This window comes from Nycticebus coucang, chromosome 3 (assembly GCF_027406575.1).
Source record: "Nycticebus coucang isolate mNycCou1 chromosome 3, mNycCou1.pri, whole genome shotgun sequence".
NCBI lineage: Eukaryota > Metazoa > Chordata > Mammalia > Primates > Lorisidae > Nycticebus > Nycticebus coucang.
Window position 1 is genome coordinate 18,587,729 of NC_069782.1, and position 17,932 is coordinate 18,605,660.

The following is a 17,932-nucleotide window of genomic DNA, read 5'->3' on the forward strand; positions in this document are numbered from 1 at the left end:
TATATGGGGCTGGCGCCCTATACACTGAGCCACAGGCGCCGCCCTCTGGGACCACATTATGGTTGACCGGTGATCATAATGAAAAATTGCTTTGGGCTTGATAACATGATATATTTTTTCACAAATGAAAGCAACAAAACCAAAAAAAGCAATCTTTGCTATGGAAATTAGTTATTTCAAGAAAAAGCTCAGAAAACTAGGTTGTTTCCATATTTTTTTTTTTCTAAGCTCTTGCAAGCTTAGCTATGTTATTGGCAGAGGGTGTGTGTTTTTCCATTAGCTCAGTGGAATTTAGTTCCCAGCACATAGAGATGAATGGAATGTTGTATGAGCCTGCATAATTTAAAACTAAAAACAAAAAAAATCATTGAACTCCATCAAATTCTTAGATCTAGACTTCTCTGCCTTTCTTTTTTTTTTTTTTTTTATTGTTGGGGGTTCATTGAGGGTACAATAAGGACTTCTCTGCCTTTCATCTGTCAGTTCCATTCCTGGTCTTGTGATACTTTGATTGGTTCATCCTGTCCTGACCTCAACTTCATACCTGTTTTCATTCTTGTTTCTGGTCAAAGTCATGGTATTCCTTGGCTTGTTCGGCTCCTAAAGACACTGGGCTCCTTTTCTGGACTTGTTTTCTTTTTTTGCACAAGTGCTCTTGCATAATTTCCAAAATCACAGGGGCAGAAGTAGCAACACTGGGAAGAGGGAGCAGCACATGGGGGAGAAGAGGGAAGGCCTGACACTCAGTGGGCCCTCACCTCCTGGTTCTCAGTTCTTCAGCAAAAGTTTTGGGAGGACAGGGGAGACATGAACTGCCTATAATCCTAAAATCAATGTGTCTTTTCTTTTTCAGTCCTGACTTAAACTAGATTGTTTTTCAACTCTGATCCATCCATTGGCTGGCATTTTTCACCTTCCAATTTTGATAAGAAAAAACCACTGGGGAGAACGATGCCCATGTGTTCATGGCAAACATAATTAGGAGGAAGACTTAAAAGCAGTGGGATCAGTGGATGAAAATTGGTGTATTTTAAGTGTGACGTTGTCCCTGAGCGAGGAGATATGAAACAGAAGACAGAGGAAAACATAGAAAGATACGCCCAGTTCCTTTCACAGCCCCACAAACCCATTCAGCCTTACATCTGCTCAACTCTGAATGATTTTCAAGAAGAGAGAGACTTTTTGGCAAATAACATCTTCCCTCGCCTTAATACACTCTGCAATTCCCGAGGCACGTATTTCAAAGCTGTGGACCTGAGTTGGTCAGCAGCAGAGATCCCCGAATCCTCCGCAGCCAACCTGTTTCGACAGCATTCTTGTCTTCAGTCACAGCACCTGAAGCTCTGTCTGGACTATGTGAACAGCTGCTTTCCCTTTTTCATCTGCATGCTGGGTCAGACCTATGGAGACTTTCTCCCTGACTACTCACCTTTCACATTCTTCAAAGCAACTGACTTGTCAAGTTTATCCAAACTAGAACAGAATCTCTATGTTGCTGCAAAAAATGGTTATCCTTGGGTCCTGGAGAATCCCAACTGCAGTCTGATGGAGTTTGAGATCATTCAAGCAGCATTTCGGAATGAGTCGGAATTTCAGTATTTTTACTTTCGGAAGGGAGCCACGCTGAAGACATTAGACAAGGAAAAGGAAGAGAAGCCGCCTTCTGATTCTACAGCAAATGAAGAAAAATTGAGGGTTGGAAAGCTTAAGGCCAAGATTATTAGTAAAGGGCTCCCGGTCCGATTTTATACAGATCTCCGTGAGTTGGGTGAGCTGCTTTTCAAGGACTGGTCGGTTGTGATAGAAAAGCTTTACCCAGCCACTCCAAGGATTGAAAATATAGGTTAGTAAATACAGAGATAGCTGAGTCTACCCTTGGTATAAGGCTAATGTTTTGTAGGTCTTTCTTGTAAGAGGAATTTTTTTAAATAACTGGAAATATTCTTTAAGCAGTTAAAATTATTACTGTATACTTGTAACATGTATTTCTTCATTTTGAAGATTTTTGTAACAAAGTAAGGGTAAATAATGGGATCGTGGAAGATTATTAAGGAAGTGAAGGAGCTCAGGGAAGACCTAACGTGTGGATCTAGGGCAGTGGTACTTAACCAATTTTGCCCCCTCGAGTGACATTTGGCCATGTCTAAAGATATTTTGGGTTGTCACAACTGGGGGAGAGCCACTGGCACCTAGTGGGAAGAGGTCCGTGATACTGTTGACCATCCTACAGTCTCCATGACAGCCCTTTGATAAAGAATTGTCCAGCCCCAAATGTGAGCAAGCCTGAACTAAAGGGAAAAGAACAAACTTATTGTTATAATAATTGTCTGGTGCTTGGTGTGTGTATCACATTTAATCTTCAAGGTTTAGCCCTACAAGTAGATGCTGGATTTGCAGACAAGCAAATGAAAGCTATTGTGTAATAATTAAGTGTGTTACCAATGCTACATAATTAGTGAGGGACCAACAACCCAGGATTTGAACCCAGGGCCCTCAGACTCTAAAATCCAGGCCTGTTCTCCTTCACCTTCACTATGAGAGTTAATCCAGGGACTGGTGGCCTGGGCAGTACCTGGGAACTTGTTGACAATACAGAATATTGGTCTCCATTCCAGGTCAAATGAATTAAAATGTAGTTTAACAAGGTGATTATGAGATTTGCATACACATTGAACTTTGAGAAACACTACCTCTAAATGATTACCTTTAGTGTGGACAAGTACCAGATTAAAAAGGCAAGAGTATAGATGTCAGGAGGAATCTGTGCTGATTATATGAAAATTATATGAAAAGGGCAGTGCCTGTGGCTCAGTGAGTAGGGTGCCGGCCCCATACACCAAGGGTAGTGGGTTCGAACCCGGTCCCCAGCCAAACTGCAACAAAAAAATAGCCAGGCATTGTGGCAGGCGCCTGTAGTTCCACCTACTTGGGAGGCTGAGGCAAGAGAATCGCCTAAGCCCAAGAGCTGGAGGTTGCTGTGAGCTGTGACACATGGCACTCTACCCAGGGCGACAAAGTGAGACTCTGTCTCTAAAAAAAGAAAAAAAGATGGGCGTACGTTAACTACTTTGAGAGTAGTAATGTTTGCAAAACGCCTGAAAACAGCACCTAGCACAAATTAGGCACAGGGTAAATTACTAATGAGAATGAATAATGCTGAATGGGTCCTGGAAGAATATGTGCATTTGTCTAAAGTCAGAAATGTGGTTAATATTAACATTCTTTTACTAATCTCAGTCTGAGTTGAATCCATTGAGTAATGTTCACAAATGTGTTCAAAAATCAAGGCTTTCTGCGTATTTAGGTTAGGGTCAGATTATTTCTCCATAGTATTCTCCTTGGTTTTTGGTTTTGGATATTGTTGAAAGATTAGCTTGTTTTAGACTTTACTTATTTATTCTTTTGAGACAAAGTCTCACTATGTCACCCTCGGTAGAGTGCTGTAGCGTCACAGCTCACAGCAACCTCAAACTCTTGGACTTAAGCGATTCTCTTGCCTCAGCCTCCCAAGTAGCTGGGACTATAGGCACCTGCCACAATGCCTGGCTATTTTATTTTGTTGTTGTTGTCATTGTTGTTTAGCAGACCTGGGCCAGGGTTCGAACCCGCCAGCCTCCTTGTATGTGGTTGGCACCCTAACCACTGAGCTATGAGCGCCAAGCCTAGACTTTATTCTTGAATGTATATATGTGGTCTGAATTAGAAGATACAGAATGGATGGATTATAAAAAATCCTTTAGAAACAAATGCTAAATTCTTTTTCCTTTTGGGTCTTCAGTAGTCCTTAATCACTCAGTTAGCTCCAAAATCTCACAGTCCACAGCTAGGGGAGCAAGGTCATTTGGCCAGCCGGTAGTTCATGTAAGAGATTGTAGAACTATCACTTTATACTCTTGACCTTTATAAGTGCTTTTGAGGTCCTTGAAGGTACCAAGAATAATGGATGAGGTTTAAGATTAGCACAAGAGGCCTGTTGAATATAAGATCATCCCAAATTCTAACATCTTGATATTTGAAGCTGACCTTGCCCTGAGTATAAGTCCTCCAGATCTGTTTTGGTCCTAATCATACCATGAGGCAGCCCATTAACTATGAACATAGAAGGTGAACATCTTGGGAACCTACCAGGCTAACCTGTCTGCTGTTTCTTTTCCTGAATATGTTGACAACAGCCTCTGCTCTTAAAAAATACAAATTTGGGCAATGTGGATGTCACCAGAGACAAGAGAGCGGTTTGGCACAATAGGGCACCCTGACTTTAATTAGATAATGAGTGTAGAATTGCAGTAAATTGAAACTGGAAGAAACTCCAGAGATCATCCCATTATCTGGCCTGTCCCCTTATTTTACCAGACAGTCTCAGAGCTGCAACTGTACCTATAGTTGTTTTCCTTATTAGGGTATAGTTTTATTATTGTTGTTGTTTTTGGAGATGAGTCCTCTGTGATCTGTCACCCAGGCTGGAGTACAGTGGCCCAATCATAGCTCACTGCACCCTCCAACTCCTGGGCTCAAGCAATCCCCCTGCCTCAGCCTTCCAAGTAGCTGGGACTACAGACAAGAGCCACTAATTTAAAAAGAATTTTTTTTTTTTGTATGAATATAGGTCTTGCTATGTTATCTAGGCTGGTCTCAAAGTCCTGGCCCCAAATGATTCTCTCCCACCCTTGGTCTCCCCAAGTGCTGGGATGACAGGTGTGAACCACTATATCCAGCCCCTGGCATCTTATCCTAAAAGTATACTCCACTACCCCAATCTCCGTGTGGACAGATAGATACATATACACTGTGTGATTGAATTAGGTACCGTCATACTTAGCTACCAATTTGAAAAAAATGACAATATATATAGAAAGTCTATCGTTGTTTTGCTCTTACCATTCTGACCGAGGTCATCAGATGACTTGGAATTGTAATCGCATTCCATGTATAAACAGCATGAGGATGATTATAGTTTTCTTTCCCTGGCACATGGAATGAACTGTGAAACATGGAGCCCAAATAGAAAAAGGCGATACCCATATAAGAGACAGAAACTGTCTGGGGCATTTATAATAAATAACCATGTCCACTTGAAAATGTGAAACTACAAATCTAAAATATTAAAACTTATCTTTTTGACTATGAAGACTCCAAGCACAGGTTTGAACGTTCCTATCATGAAGAATTTACTGAGAAGTGCGAGCAAGTGTTTGTTGTTTCCAAGGAGTCCAAAAGGACCTTTGAAATCTTGGAAAAATTTGCCTTGAAGGATGTGGAACTGGATTTTAACAATGCAGGAGCAAATTCCAGTTTAGATTCTGTTCTCAGGTAAGAAGTCCAGAAGTTCCTAGCCTTTCCATGGGGCCCAAGCAAAACAGCCTGACTTTGGTAAATGGGATCCCCTAAATTTGGGATGTCTTTCCTCATTTCCCCCATTCTCTGCCCATCCTTTCCTGTAAGAGAGACCCCTAAAAGCCACCCCTGAGTTAGAATGTCCTTATCAGATATCGCTGTGCATTTTCAAAGCTTCTCTGGTATTTCATACACTTTCTTCCAGGATTCTCAAGAAGATTATAAACTCCCAGAGGGCAGGGAATCTGCCTTCTTTTTTCTCCCACTCTGTCAAAATTAGTCTAAGTCGTTCCCAAGAATGGCATAATAACTTTAAAGAGTCAAAATTAGATAGGCAATGCACATAACAAATCTGCATAGTGTTGTATAGTTTACAAACAGCTTCTGTACATATATTAACAGCTCATTATTAATTACATTCAGATATGAAGCCAGCACTTACTAAAGTGATACAGGCCACATCATTCTTTGTGTTTGCATGTAAGGAGCTGAGTTATCTTATCCAACGCGTGTACTCCTTCCCTGTTTTATCTAGCGTCCCCTGCAATATAACTTCTGTATCTTTCCCACCCTGGGTGATGACATACCCTGTGGGCCAGAAGCTGAGACCAGCTAAGCTCAGGTTGCCTAAGGTGCCCTTCCCCGTCTCATCCCTAGAAATGAGGGAGGGTCTGAGGGTACTTTTATTTCTTTTTTTTGTTTGGCCGGGGCTGGGTTTGAACCCACCACCTCTGGCTTATGGGGCCAGCGCCCCACTCCTTTGAGCCAGAAGTGCCGCCCATTTCTTTTCTTTCTTTCTTTTTTATTTTTTTTTGAGACAGAGTCTCACTGTCACCCTCAGTAGAGTGCTATGGCCTCACAGCTCATAGCAACCTCAAACTCTTGGGCTTAAGTGATTCTCTTGCCTCAGCCTCTCGAGTAGCTGGGACTACAGGCGCCCACCACAACGCCCAGCTATTTTTTTGAGATGGGGTCTTACTCTTGCTTAGGCTGGCCTCCAACCTCTGAACTCAGGCAATCCACCTGCCTCTGCTTCCCAAGTGCTGGGGGATTACAGGCGTGAGCCACCGTGCCTGGCAGTACTTTTATTTTAGTCAATATTTCTTCCATCCTCATCCTCTAGCTTTTACCATAGATCTCATTTATCCTGGAATAAGTCCTCAATGACTGCGGTGGCTCAGGGCTGTCCTCCACCATTGCTGCCCCGGGCTCAGCACCCACCAGTTGAGTCCACTCAGGTGTGGAGCTACCAACATTCTTGTGGTTCTGAGAGCACGTGCCAAGAGGAAAACAATTTATTTGGTTATTGAAATATGGCACTTAGTCAATATTTTTATGACTACAGGAGAAACATACAGGTCATAGGTTAAGAATGTTAGGATTGAGCAGGCAAATCTGTAGAGATAGGAAGTTGGTTAGAAGCTCCTGGGGGATGAAGTTAGGGGGAAAATGGAGAATGACTCTTAATGGGTACAGTTTCTTATTTGGGGCGCTGAACATATTCTAGAGCTAAACAGGAATGATGTTTGTACAACCTCGTGAACATAATGAAAACCATTGTATCGTATGCTTTAAAAGTGCAAGTTTTTTGTATGTGAATTATTTCTCATTTAAGCTATAATTTTGAGTATTTCAGAGTGGATGAGAAGGTCAATAAACTTAACTGCAATTAAACAACTCAAATTATTGTGCTCAATAAAAATACAACAATGTAACGAGTCCTTTTAGATTAGCTGTGTGAAAACATTTAGGCCTTTGTTTGTTTCGCCATTTGGAAACAACGTTCTGTACTGTAAGTTCTGGAATAGTGTGTGGAGGTCAACCGAAAAGAAGTGTCCTTTTCAAATTGCAAGACATTGTTTTACTAATCGACCACATGCATCAAGAGCCTTTTTTTCTTCTCACTTTGAAAGGAGCCACAGATTGCTTTGCAATGTTGTTATCTATTTGTTCTTGAGAAGAAATCTGTAAGATTCTAGCCCTCATCATGTCGATGCATATTTGAATTTTTCCTGCCTTGGTTTTTTATCTGATAGGTGCCAAGAACTATTTTAGACACACAGCAGTGAATAAGGAGACAAGAACCCCAGCCTCTTTGGAGCTTGCACAGTGAAGACAGGCAATAACCCTGATAAACATGTAGCATATGCTACACACGTTCAAGTGCTAGGGAGCAAATGAAACTTTGAAAGGGAATAGGCTGTCTGGTAGGGTGAGGGAAGCCCCACTGAGAAGGTATTGTTTGGGTAACTACTAGAAATAGGTGTGAAAGCAGGTTATGCAAATATGGATGGCAAGAGCCTTCCAGATGAGGTCACGGCCAACACAGAGGCCCTGAGGCTAGAGAAACAGCAGGGACACCAGGCGAACAAGTCAGAGCTGCAGTGAGAGTGGCTGGGGCAGAGGTCAGAGTGGTACTGGGTGACAGGAGGGTGAGTCTTGTCTGGCAGGTCACGGGAGGGACTTGGGCTTTCGCTGCATTTGAGCAGAACCATGAGCTACACATACGGTGTGTCTCGAAGGATTCACTCTCACTGCTTGGTTGAGGATAGAGGGCAGGTGGGCAAGGTGGAAGCAGGCATGTAATCTAGTCTGACCACTCGAATCTGCTGGTGAAAGAATTTCCACAGTAGAACACTGATTGCTAAGTCACATGAAGGCGATGGCAGTATCTCCTAAGGACACTGCTTTAGTTTTCCATTTTAATCAGCTTTTAGACTGGTCCTCTTTCTTGGCTGAATCTCAGTTTATTATATTTCAGTGACTCATGTAACAGTTTATGGTCAGGTGCTGTGCTAGTCAGTAAACACCCAGCAGTGAATAAGGTAAGCCTGGTAACCGCCCATCTTATATAATTGACACCCGTGGAAGCTCACTAGACACGTATTTATTGAGTTGTAACTGTGTAAGGCACGAGGCTAGAGGCTGTATGTAGTGATATTCATGGACCTGAGAAGACTCTGCCTATCTGGAAGCTTTTTGCTAAAAACTAAAGCAACAAGTTATATTGTTATCCTGTCGGTTCAAAGAAACCATATTTATGGAATATTACCAGCTGACACACCCGGAGTCATTAATAAATGACTTTTTTAAAAAAATTAGTCGTATTTATTTATTTTTGTGAGACAGAGTCTCACTTTGTCGCCCTCTATAGAGTGCCGTGGCGTCACAGCTTACAGCAACCTCTTGGGCTCAAGCGGTTCTCTTGCCTCAACCTCCCAAGTAGCTGGGACTACAGGCACACACCACAACGCCTGGCTATTTTTTGTTGCAGTTGTCATTGTTGTTTAGCTGGCCTGGGTCAGGTTTGAACTCTCCAGCCTCTGTGTATGTGGCTGGCGCCGTAACCACTGTGCTACAGGTGCCAAGCCAATGAATGAGTTTTTTAAAGTTGAACTTCTAATTTTATGGTGGTCATCAGGATTGATGGTCATGTGATTGATTCAGTGTTTGATTCTCTTTCCATATGAAAACCAAACCACGGAACAGCTTGGTGATGGTGGTGGTAAACCAAGGAAGGACTGAGCAGGCCAGATACAGAGGCAGAGGTCTGGTGTGGTAGTTTCCCTACCCAGGCCTTGGACGCTTTATGTAACCTTAAGTTTTTGGGACAACCCTAGGATGTATGTAGCTGGAAGGGCCCTCTAAGGTTACTGTCTACCTTCTTCTTTTTTTTTTTTTTTTTTGAGAGAGAATCTCATTTTTTCACCATCCATAGAGGGCTATGGCATCATAGCTCACAGCAACCTCAAACTCTTGGGCTCAAAGCAATTCTCTGCCTCAGTCTCCCTGGTAGCTGGGACTGCAGGTGCCCACCACAACACCTGGCTATCTTTTAGAGACAGGTGTTGCTCTTGCTCAGGGTGGTTGGTCTTGAACTTCTGAGCTCAGGCAGTCTACCCACTTTGGCCTCCCAAAGTCTGGGATTACAGCTGTGAGCCACTGCGCCCAGCCTACTCTCCTAATTTTATATTGGACCACACTCAAGCCCAGAGGGGGAATGACTTATTTGAACCCAACCGAGGCCCAAATTGAGAGTAGAGCTAGAGGCAAAATGTATACAGGGCAATTTTCTCCTCTTTCCTCCCTCTCTCCCACCCTGTTCTCTTTCCCCAACCTGGCTACCTTCCTTGGGTAAATAGACTTGACTACATTTCACTTCTTTATTTTTCAGAGTAAATTCTTTTCCAGCTTTCAAGTCTATTTTGCTTTTGTCTGGAGAACGTGGTTGTGGGAAGTCCACTTTGATTGCCAACTGGGTGAATTATTTCAAAAAGAAATATCCGAACGTGTTGATGATATCTCAGTTTTTGGGGAGCACCTGTGAAAGCAGTGACATCACGTCTGTGATTCATTACTTCATCACAGAATTACAACAAGAAAACTACGGTAACTAATGGAATGAAACTTGCCCAGTCATTCAGAAAACGTCGGGTGGGTTAGAAATGAATGGCTTTGTCTTCTGCTCATGTGGCTATTGTTTTCTCGTTCTGATCCAAACCCCATATTCTCTTTCTTACATATCTACCTGCCTCTTCCCCGCACAGAGATAAACTCTCTCCTTCTTTCTGTCCCTGTCTGTCTTCCTCTCCTCCCCTTCCTTTCCCCTCCCCTTTCTTTCCTTCCCTTCCCTTCCTTTCCTTCTTTCTTTTCTTCTTTCCTTCCTTTATTCTTTCTTTTCTGGTCTATGAACCCCAATATACCCTTACATTCTTTTTTTTTTTTTTGAGACAGAGTCTCAGTGGAGTGCTGTGGCATCACAGCTCACAGCTCACAGCAACCTCCAACTCTTGGGCTTAAGTGATTCTCTTGCCTCAGCCTCCCAAGTAGCTGGGACTACCCACCACAACACCCGGCTATTTTTTGTTGCAGTTGTCATTGTTGTTTTAGCTGGCCTGGGGCCAGATTCGAACCTGCCAACCTTAGTGTATGTGGCTGGCGCCATAACCACTGTGCTACGGGTTCCAAGCTAATACACCCTTACATGTTACACCCTTACAGCAATCCCTTCCCTGCCCCCGCTCCCCCCAGCTTGGATTACATTGAGTTTTTCTCGTGTGGGTGTATATTAGCTCATCTATTGGGAAATCTTATTTCTATTCTTTCTTCTTTCACCGCATATTCATTGAGTACCTTTGTGTGTCATGGTGTTATTCCAGGCGGTGAGGATATAGCTGTGAACAAAATGGGCAAAAGTCCCAACCTCATGCAATTTTCACATTATTGGGGAAGGGGAGGAGAAAGGCTTAACTGAGTAAAGAAAAGACAGATGGTGGGAAGTTCCATGAAGCAGCAGCAGAGTGAGAAGGTAGGCAGTGTGCAGACAGGAACTGTTAGGGTTGTAAATAGGGTCTGGGGAGGTCTCACTGCAGAAAAGACATTAAAGTAAATACCTGCAGGAGAGGAGGGAAGGAACCAGCTGGATATTTCAGGAATAGCCTTGTTCAAGGAAACAAGTGCAAGATCCTTGGAGGGCTAGGCCTCCTGACCATTGCCTGTCTGCAGTATTCCCTGAGCCTGTTCATTTACTCACTTCTCATTCCTTGGCCTCCTAGAGTACAAGGATTACAGGTGTGAACCACCACACCTGGCCCCAGTGGAGGGTTTTAAGCAGGGGAGTGACACTTGGATTTGATTATTTTTAAAAAGATCAAAATCAGTCTGATGTGTGGGAAATGGATGTAAGGGCACAGGGACGAGGCAGAGACACTCAGAGGCTCCTGCAATGGCCCCTGTCAGAGATGACAGTGGCTTGGAGAGGACAATAGCAGTAGGCGCTTCGGGAGGGGGTTGAGGATTTGCTGAGGAGTTGAAGGTACAGGGTGAAGGAAAGGGAGGAACGGAGGAAAAGTCCTCGCTTCAGGCTCTAGGAAACTAGGCAGACAGGGAGGGCTGACTGAGATGGGCCAACATTGGTAGGCTGGGGGAGGGAAGCAGGGTTTGAGAGAAATCAAGTGTTCTGCTTTGCACACATGACAGTTAAGATGCGAGGCGGGTGCCAGTGCGTGACGACGGTCGTGTGGGATCTGCACTGTGCCTGACTGTGCCAGGAGCGGTTGGAGGGGCCTGGTCACCTGCATCCAAACCTGGGCCACTGCCAATTAGCTATGGGACCTTAGGTGGCTTATTCTAAACCTCCGTGACTCAAATTTCCTCTTGGGAAGGCCTGGATAATAGTTTGTTGAAGAGTACCTACATACATGTCGTTGAGGGGATTAACTAACAGAACGTGGGAAAGACAAAGGCACTTGGCTCAGGGGGTGGCGTCCAGTGAGCCCTGAAGAATCTTAGCCTCATTCCTGATGGATACCCCGGTGCGTGTTTGCGCGTCTGTGTCTGACTGTGCCTGTTTTAGGGGAGTCATCTCTTCTCCTGCAGGGCCATGTACCTGTGTGTGCCTCTGGGCCTTGAGTTGGGTATGTGGGTGCTCTAGTGTGAGGGTTTTTTTTTTTTTTTTTGCAGTTTTTGGCCAGGGCCAGCGTCCTACTCCTTTGAGCCACAGGTGCCGCCCTATTTTTTTTTTTTTTTTTTTTTTTGAGACAGAGTCTCAAGCTGTGGCCTTGGGTAGAGTGCTGTGGCATCACAGCTCACAGTAACCTCAAACTCTTGTGTTTAAGCAATTCTCTTGCCTCAGTCTCCCAAGTAGCTGGGGCTACAGGTGCCTACCACAACGCCCGGCTATTTTTTTCATTGTTGTTGCAGTTGTTATTGTTGTTTAGGTGGCCTGGGCTGGGTTTGAACCCACCAGCCTCCGTGTATGTGGCTGGCGCCCTACCCACTGAGCTACGGGTGCCACCCTCCAGTGTGAGTTTTGATGTATAAATCTTATCCCCATATGAGGGGACAGGTATATGAATCTCTGTTCTGTACAAGTGGTGGGTGTCTGAGCTAATAGGGGTGAACGTGGGGGTCACGTCTCCGTGGTTGCAGTTCTCAGGGCATACAAAGCGGATAAAATAAAAATCAGTAGGAGCAGGTGTGACCATGTCTATCCAGTGACTAATCCTATTCTGGCACGTCCCAAAGGTGTACTGTCTGGCCAGGTTGATGATGTGAACTCAGCTGTACATGCCCAATTATAATTTTATTCCCAAAGTGAATTGTTATTTTAATGAATGTGGTTTTGGGTGTAGAAAGCTCCTAATAAAAAACAGCTGCTATTTTCCAAGCAAACAGATCTTTAGGCTGACAATTCAGGAACAGTTGAGGAATACTTGGCACCTCCAATCCTTGAATGAACACCCTGTTTCATTAATGGCGGGAGGCTGAAGGGAAGGGCTGTGCTTATGGACCTAGCCTGCAATACTGGTGCACCATTTGCTAGCTGCATGACCTTGGGGACTTAAGCTCTCTGCCCCCCAACTTCTCACCTGTAAGCTGAGATGAGATTTATAGTACCTACCTCCTAAAGCTACATGAGGAGTAAAGGTAATCCATGGAAAGTGGTGCCTGGAGCACAGCTGCCATGATTATTTATTATTTTTTTAATTTCTCACTGTGCTAGAGAAAGCAGCAGGGAGTGGGAGCTGCTAAGGAAAACAGTTCACTTCCATTCCTTAGCTGGATTAAGGAGAGGAAGGACAACTCTACAGCAGTTTGCAGGGTGGACGTAGAAGGCTAACCCAGGATCATTGAGCGAACCAGCCTTTGCCACAAAGCTGAGTTTCACCTGGTGAGGTGGGTGTGCGTAGAAGTGGAGAAGCTACTGCTGCCTCAGAGGCCCAGTGTGCACGGAGCAGACTTGGCGGCTTTGCAGACAGCATTTTCCTGTTGCTTCAGCTGTCCGCAGCTGCAGCTCCTACGTGGGCTGTGAGCCAGGGACCCGCCCTGTTGGGGATCCCAAAACACCTTCCTGCGATGCTGATGTTTCTGCTCCTCTGTTCTCAGGCCCTGCTTGCCAGAATAAAGGGGTCTCGTGTATGAGGGCTGCCTGCAGCCAGCTCTCTGACTCCCACGCCCTTTGCTTGCCTTGCAGGCAGCTGGTATCACTGAAAATATCCTTTGCAGGTCAAAGGAGAGTCCCTGACTCTCTTCTTTGCATGTTGTCTCCTTGTTACCCCATGGAACCTGGTGGTGGCCCTGAATAGCAACATGTTCCTTTTGTTGGCGACTAGGCACTGTGCTAAGGATTTTATCAGAATCTCATTTAATGCTCTCCGTACCATTATCATCCTGGATAGGGAAACTGAGCCTGAGAATAGCAGGGCCACGCAGCTACACATGAGCAGAGCAGGCTGGCAAACTCCAGCATCTGTGGCATTCCAGCCATTTCTGCATGGTTTTGCCCCCTGGAGCCAACAGAGGAAAATTTCACTCTCCTGGATGAGTTCCATCTCTCTGTGTCTTTGTTCAGTTCCATTCTCCTGAAAAGCCCTCCCTCTTCTCAGGGCAGTGAAATCCTTCTCTCTCTGCCTCTCTCTCTTTTCTTTTTTTTTTTTTTGCAGTTTCTGGCTGGGGCTAGGTTTGAACCTGCCACCTCCGGCATATGGGGCCGGCACTCTACTCCTTTGAGCCACAGGTGCCGCCCTCTCTGTCTCTCTTTTGAGACAGAGTCTCACTCTGTTATCTCAGCTAGAGTGCTGTGCAGTGGCTCATAGCTCACTGCACCCTCAAGCTCCTGGGTTCAAGCCATCTTCCGAGAAGCAGGGACTACAGGTGTGTGCCACCACAACCTGCTATTTATTTTTTATTTTTTTGTAGAGACAAGAGTCTCACTTTACTGCCCTTGGTAGAGTGCCGTGGTGTCACACGACTCACAGCAACCTCCAACTCCTGGACTTACGTGATTCTCTTGCCTCAGCCTAGCTGGGCACAACCTGCTATTTTTTTTCTACTTTTAGTAGAAATGGGATCTTGCTCTTGAACTGCTAAGCTTAAGTGACTCTCCCATCTGGGCCTCCCAAAGTGCTAGGATTGCAAGTGTGAGGATTACAGGCTTAAGCGACTGCGCCTACCCCTTCTCCTCCTTTAAGGCTCCATTCAAAGGCTGCCCTTGCATAAGAGGGGCTGATGGGGCCCTCTCTCCTTCACCCCTAACTTTGACTAGGCAGCAGCTGTAGCCCTAGTGCAATTGCATTTTAGCTTTCCTTGGTGTCTCCCTCTAAATACTGTATGATGCACCTTCCTTGGTCCCTCAGGTCACTTAAAAACAGTCTGGTCAGTATGTCTTTGATTTTTTTGTCTTCCTGTATGAGTTCTGTCAGTGTAGGGATCACGTCTATTTTCTCGGCTAATTGTCATACACAGTGCCTGGAACAGACAGAGCAGCTTTTCAATAAATCCATGTTGACAACATGGATAAAAAGTGCATGAGTTTGTCAATTCCCAAGTCACTGAGTAGGTTTTTAAACACATCTCAAGTGTATTCCCATTTAAATTAGTCAACAGGCCACTGTCATTTAGTAGACACAGATTGGTCCTGCTAGAATAAAGAGAAATGTTTAGGATCACTTTCCAATACTTACTAATGCTGATTTTACCTGCAGCATCATACTGAGGAAAAATGATTATAATTTTAGAAACACCACACATCGTGTTTTTCTTCATATGCCAGGACACGCGTCTATGAGAATCTTCCTTGAGTGTTTTTGGTTAGCCTGGGATTCCTTTTTGCTGATTGTATCAATGAGCTGGGGCTTAATGATTGTCAGGTGATTATCCCTTGCAGTTCATCCGTCTGCTTCGTCACTTAGCCCCCGTGCCAACTTTGTTGAAGAGGCAGACAGTCCACACACCTGTGAGCTCCCCAGTGACTGCTAATGAGCCATCCACACCAAGAAACGGTGGCTACGCGTGGCTTGAAATTGAACTATTAGAAAAATAAGTGTTTTTTTTTTTTTTTTTGTTGCAGTTTGGCCGGGGCTGGGTTTGAACCCGCCACCCTCGGCATATGGGGCCGGCGCCCTACTCACTGAGCCACAGGCACCGCCCGAAAAATAAGTGTTTTAAAAGCTCTGGACAATCTGTGTGTTCACATCCCTTCACCTCCCCAGGCCTCAGTTTCCTTATCTACAGAATGAGGGATTTAGACTAGATTAGATGATTTGTAAGAACCACCTCTGCTCTTAAATTCTGTCATTTAAGGTCTGAGATCTCAAGGGTGTCCCTAATTTTAAAGATTCTTTTTTAACACTTCAAAGGATGAAGCATTAAGCTTAATGAAGATCTTTTCTGCCTTGAATTGTGTCTATTTATGTACAGAACCCATTTCCATCACTGAAGTGCTTGACTTTCTACCCCAGGCTGTTTTATCTTCTCTGACGACTAACAGGGCCTTCCCACCACAGGCAACCAGGAAATATTTACAAAACATAATTACTGTTAATGACTCTATAGCATCTCAGTGCATCTGAGATACTTAATCCATTAAAGCACGAGTTGATTTTCTAGACCCTCATCTGCCCAAATTTCTATGGCAAATACTGCTTTTAAAAAATAAATGCAATACAGAAGTTGTATGTAGTAAAATGCTTTTAGGATATTAGGTAGGAAATTTTAGGATATTAGCTAGGGGGGTTGCTGCCACCAGGTCACTTAATCACAATCTAACAAATCGGTCCTCTGGAATGACTTCCTTTGCTTTTTGCTGGCCTATAGCTTAGTTCTCCCTAAGAACTTGTAGCTTTCAGAATGCAAGGTCTGGGGTTCAATAACGTGGGTGAAGAATTTAGGATTTGCTAAATCCTAAACTAAGAATTTAGGATTGCTTCCCTAAGGTTTGAGATGGGCTAGGACCAAAGAGACTAGGCAGTGGGTGATTGCTGGAGGCACCAGGGTGGTGGCTGTGACCCTAAATGGCACCAGTGTTGAGGAGCTGCAGAAACTTCACAGATCATGGGACTTCTCTTTCTTCCCATCCAAACTCTTTGTGACCTGATTTATTTCTTCACCCTGGAAGTAATGTTTTGGATTATACATGAGAGAATATTTTGGATTATACAAAAATATATTTTATATGAAACCCTGAAAATGTATCAGAGACATTTGGTGGTCAATGTCTCTATCCCTTCTGAGTTGGGTATTTTGAGGATGTTATTCACAAGTATACATATGGGTGTCCGCTGGACAGCTGTGAGTAGCACTTGATTTCCCACTCTCTTCTGCCTCCCCATCGCATTAACATATTTTAGCAATAATGGAAACATTTTCACCTAATTTGAGCAAATTTCTATGCTGCAGGTACTCAGCTTGAAATGGATATCTTTAATGAAGACTCAAGTGTCTTGGTCTTTTCACTTCTTGTAGAGGTGTTCATTGCTTCTATCAGTTTAAAGCCATGTGTACTTGTACTAGATGGAATTGAAGAACTGATTGGCATTTATGGGACTTCAGGTCAGAAGGTAACAGCTTTTAAAATAACCCCTATTTTATTATGATTCTATAAAAAGAAAATTCCATTATTTAGGATGTAAGTACACTTTTCTATTACGTTGTGTAACTCTAGTTGAAACCAACATTACTTTTAGTATCTGCTTCCTATTTTAGTGAACAAATGCGTATATGATACAATTACAGTGAGCCAGGCACTGCTGTAACAACCACGTGAAGATGAGATGGTGCTCGTCATCCCGATTTGCACAGGGGACTGAGCTCAGAGACGTCAAGTGGCTTGTCTAAGGGCCCAAGATAGGTGGTGGACTCAGAATTCAGACATAGCCAATCTGGTTCCAGGAACTGTGATCTTTCCCCTTACACTGGTCTCATGAGTCTGCCTTCCTCCTTAATTTATGCTCTTTTTTTTTAAAGACAGGGTCTCACTCTATTGCCCAGGCTGGAGTACAGTGGGACGGTCATAGCTCACTACAGCCTTGAACTCTCAGGCTCAAGTGATCTTCCTGCGTTAGGCTCCTGAGTAACTGGGAGTATAGGCGTGCACACCAGACCTGGCTATTTTTTAATTTTTGTAGCAATGGGCTTTCACTGTGTTGCATGGGCTTGTATCAAACTCCTGCCTTCAAGAAATCCTTTCCCCTTGGTCTCCCGAAGTGCTGGCATTACAGGCATGAGCCATTGTGCACAGCCTCTATTTTATACTTCGATCAGTCTTATTTGGCCCCTACTGTATTCCTTATATTTAATTGTTTGATCTCCCTCATCTACACTGATTTTGCACATATCAAATCCCATTCACTGGTTGCCATCTTTAGCTTTTCTATTGTTTGAAATAGTATTGGATCAATGGAGCATCTATTATTTATTAGTACGAGTCATTACTTTTGGAAGCAGTTTTCTTAAAACTTTAAAATATACCTTACGTAATCAATAAATTATGTAAGTAATATATGTTTCTTGTAGAAAATATGATAAGAAGAAAATTGAAAATTAAACATGCTTGGTCTCAACACTGTTAACCACTTCGTTAGAATAGCCTTTTTCCTATGGATATCTATGTACACATGTCTAGGTACACGTATCTTTGCACATGAAGTCACACACCACATTATTTTGTAACCTGCCTTTTGATTTGATACATGACAACCACGTTCCATCCAACAAATAATTATTGAGCACTTACTATCGGCAGAGCCCTGTGAGCAAAGACAGACACGGTCTCTGCCAGGAAACGGAGCTTTCATGTAGTGGGGAATGGCAGACATTA

The 17,932-nt window shown here is 43.8% G+C and overlaps 1 protein-coding gene and 1 long non-coding RNA gene across 2 annotated transcripts in view; one reads left to right on the top strand and one right to left on the bottom strand.

Annotated features, from left to right (window-relative positions):
- Positions 1-17,932, top strand: part of LOC128581317 (putative tetratricopeptide repeat protein 41) — a 96,201-nt gene that overhangs the window by 23,902 nt on the left and 54,367 nt on the right. Inside the window, exons 2-5 of the mRNA XM_053583966.1 lie at positions 854-1,843; positions 5,130-5,310; positions 9,509-9,723; positions 16,513-16,673. Of these exons, the coding sequence (XP_053439941.1) occupies positions 1,063-1,843; positions 5,130-5,310; positions 9,509-9,723; positions 16,513-16,673 (1,338 nt within the window). The 5' untranslated portion in view covers positions 854-1,062. The remainder of the gene's footprint in view (positions 1-853; positions 1,844-5,129; positions 5,311-9,508; positions 9,724-16,512; positions 16,674-17,932) is intronic.
- LOC128581318 (uncharacterized) overlaps positions 1-17,932 on the bottom strand; it is a 53,728-nt gene that overhangs the window by 22,025 nt on the left and 13,771 nt on the right. The window lies entirely within an intron of this gene.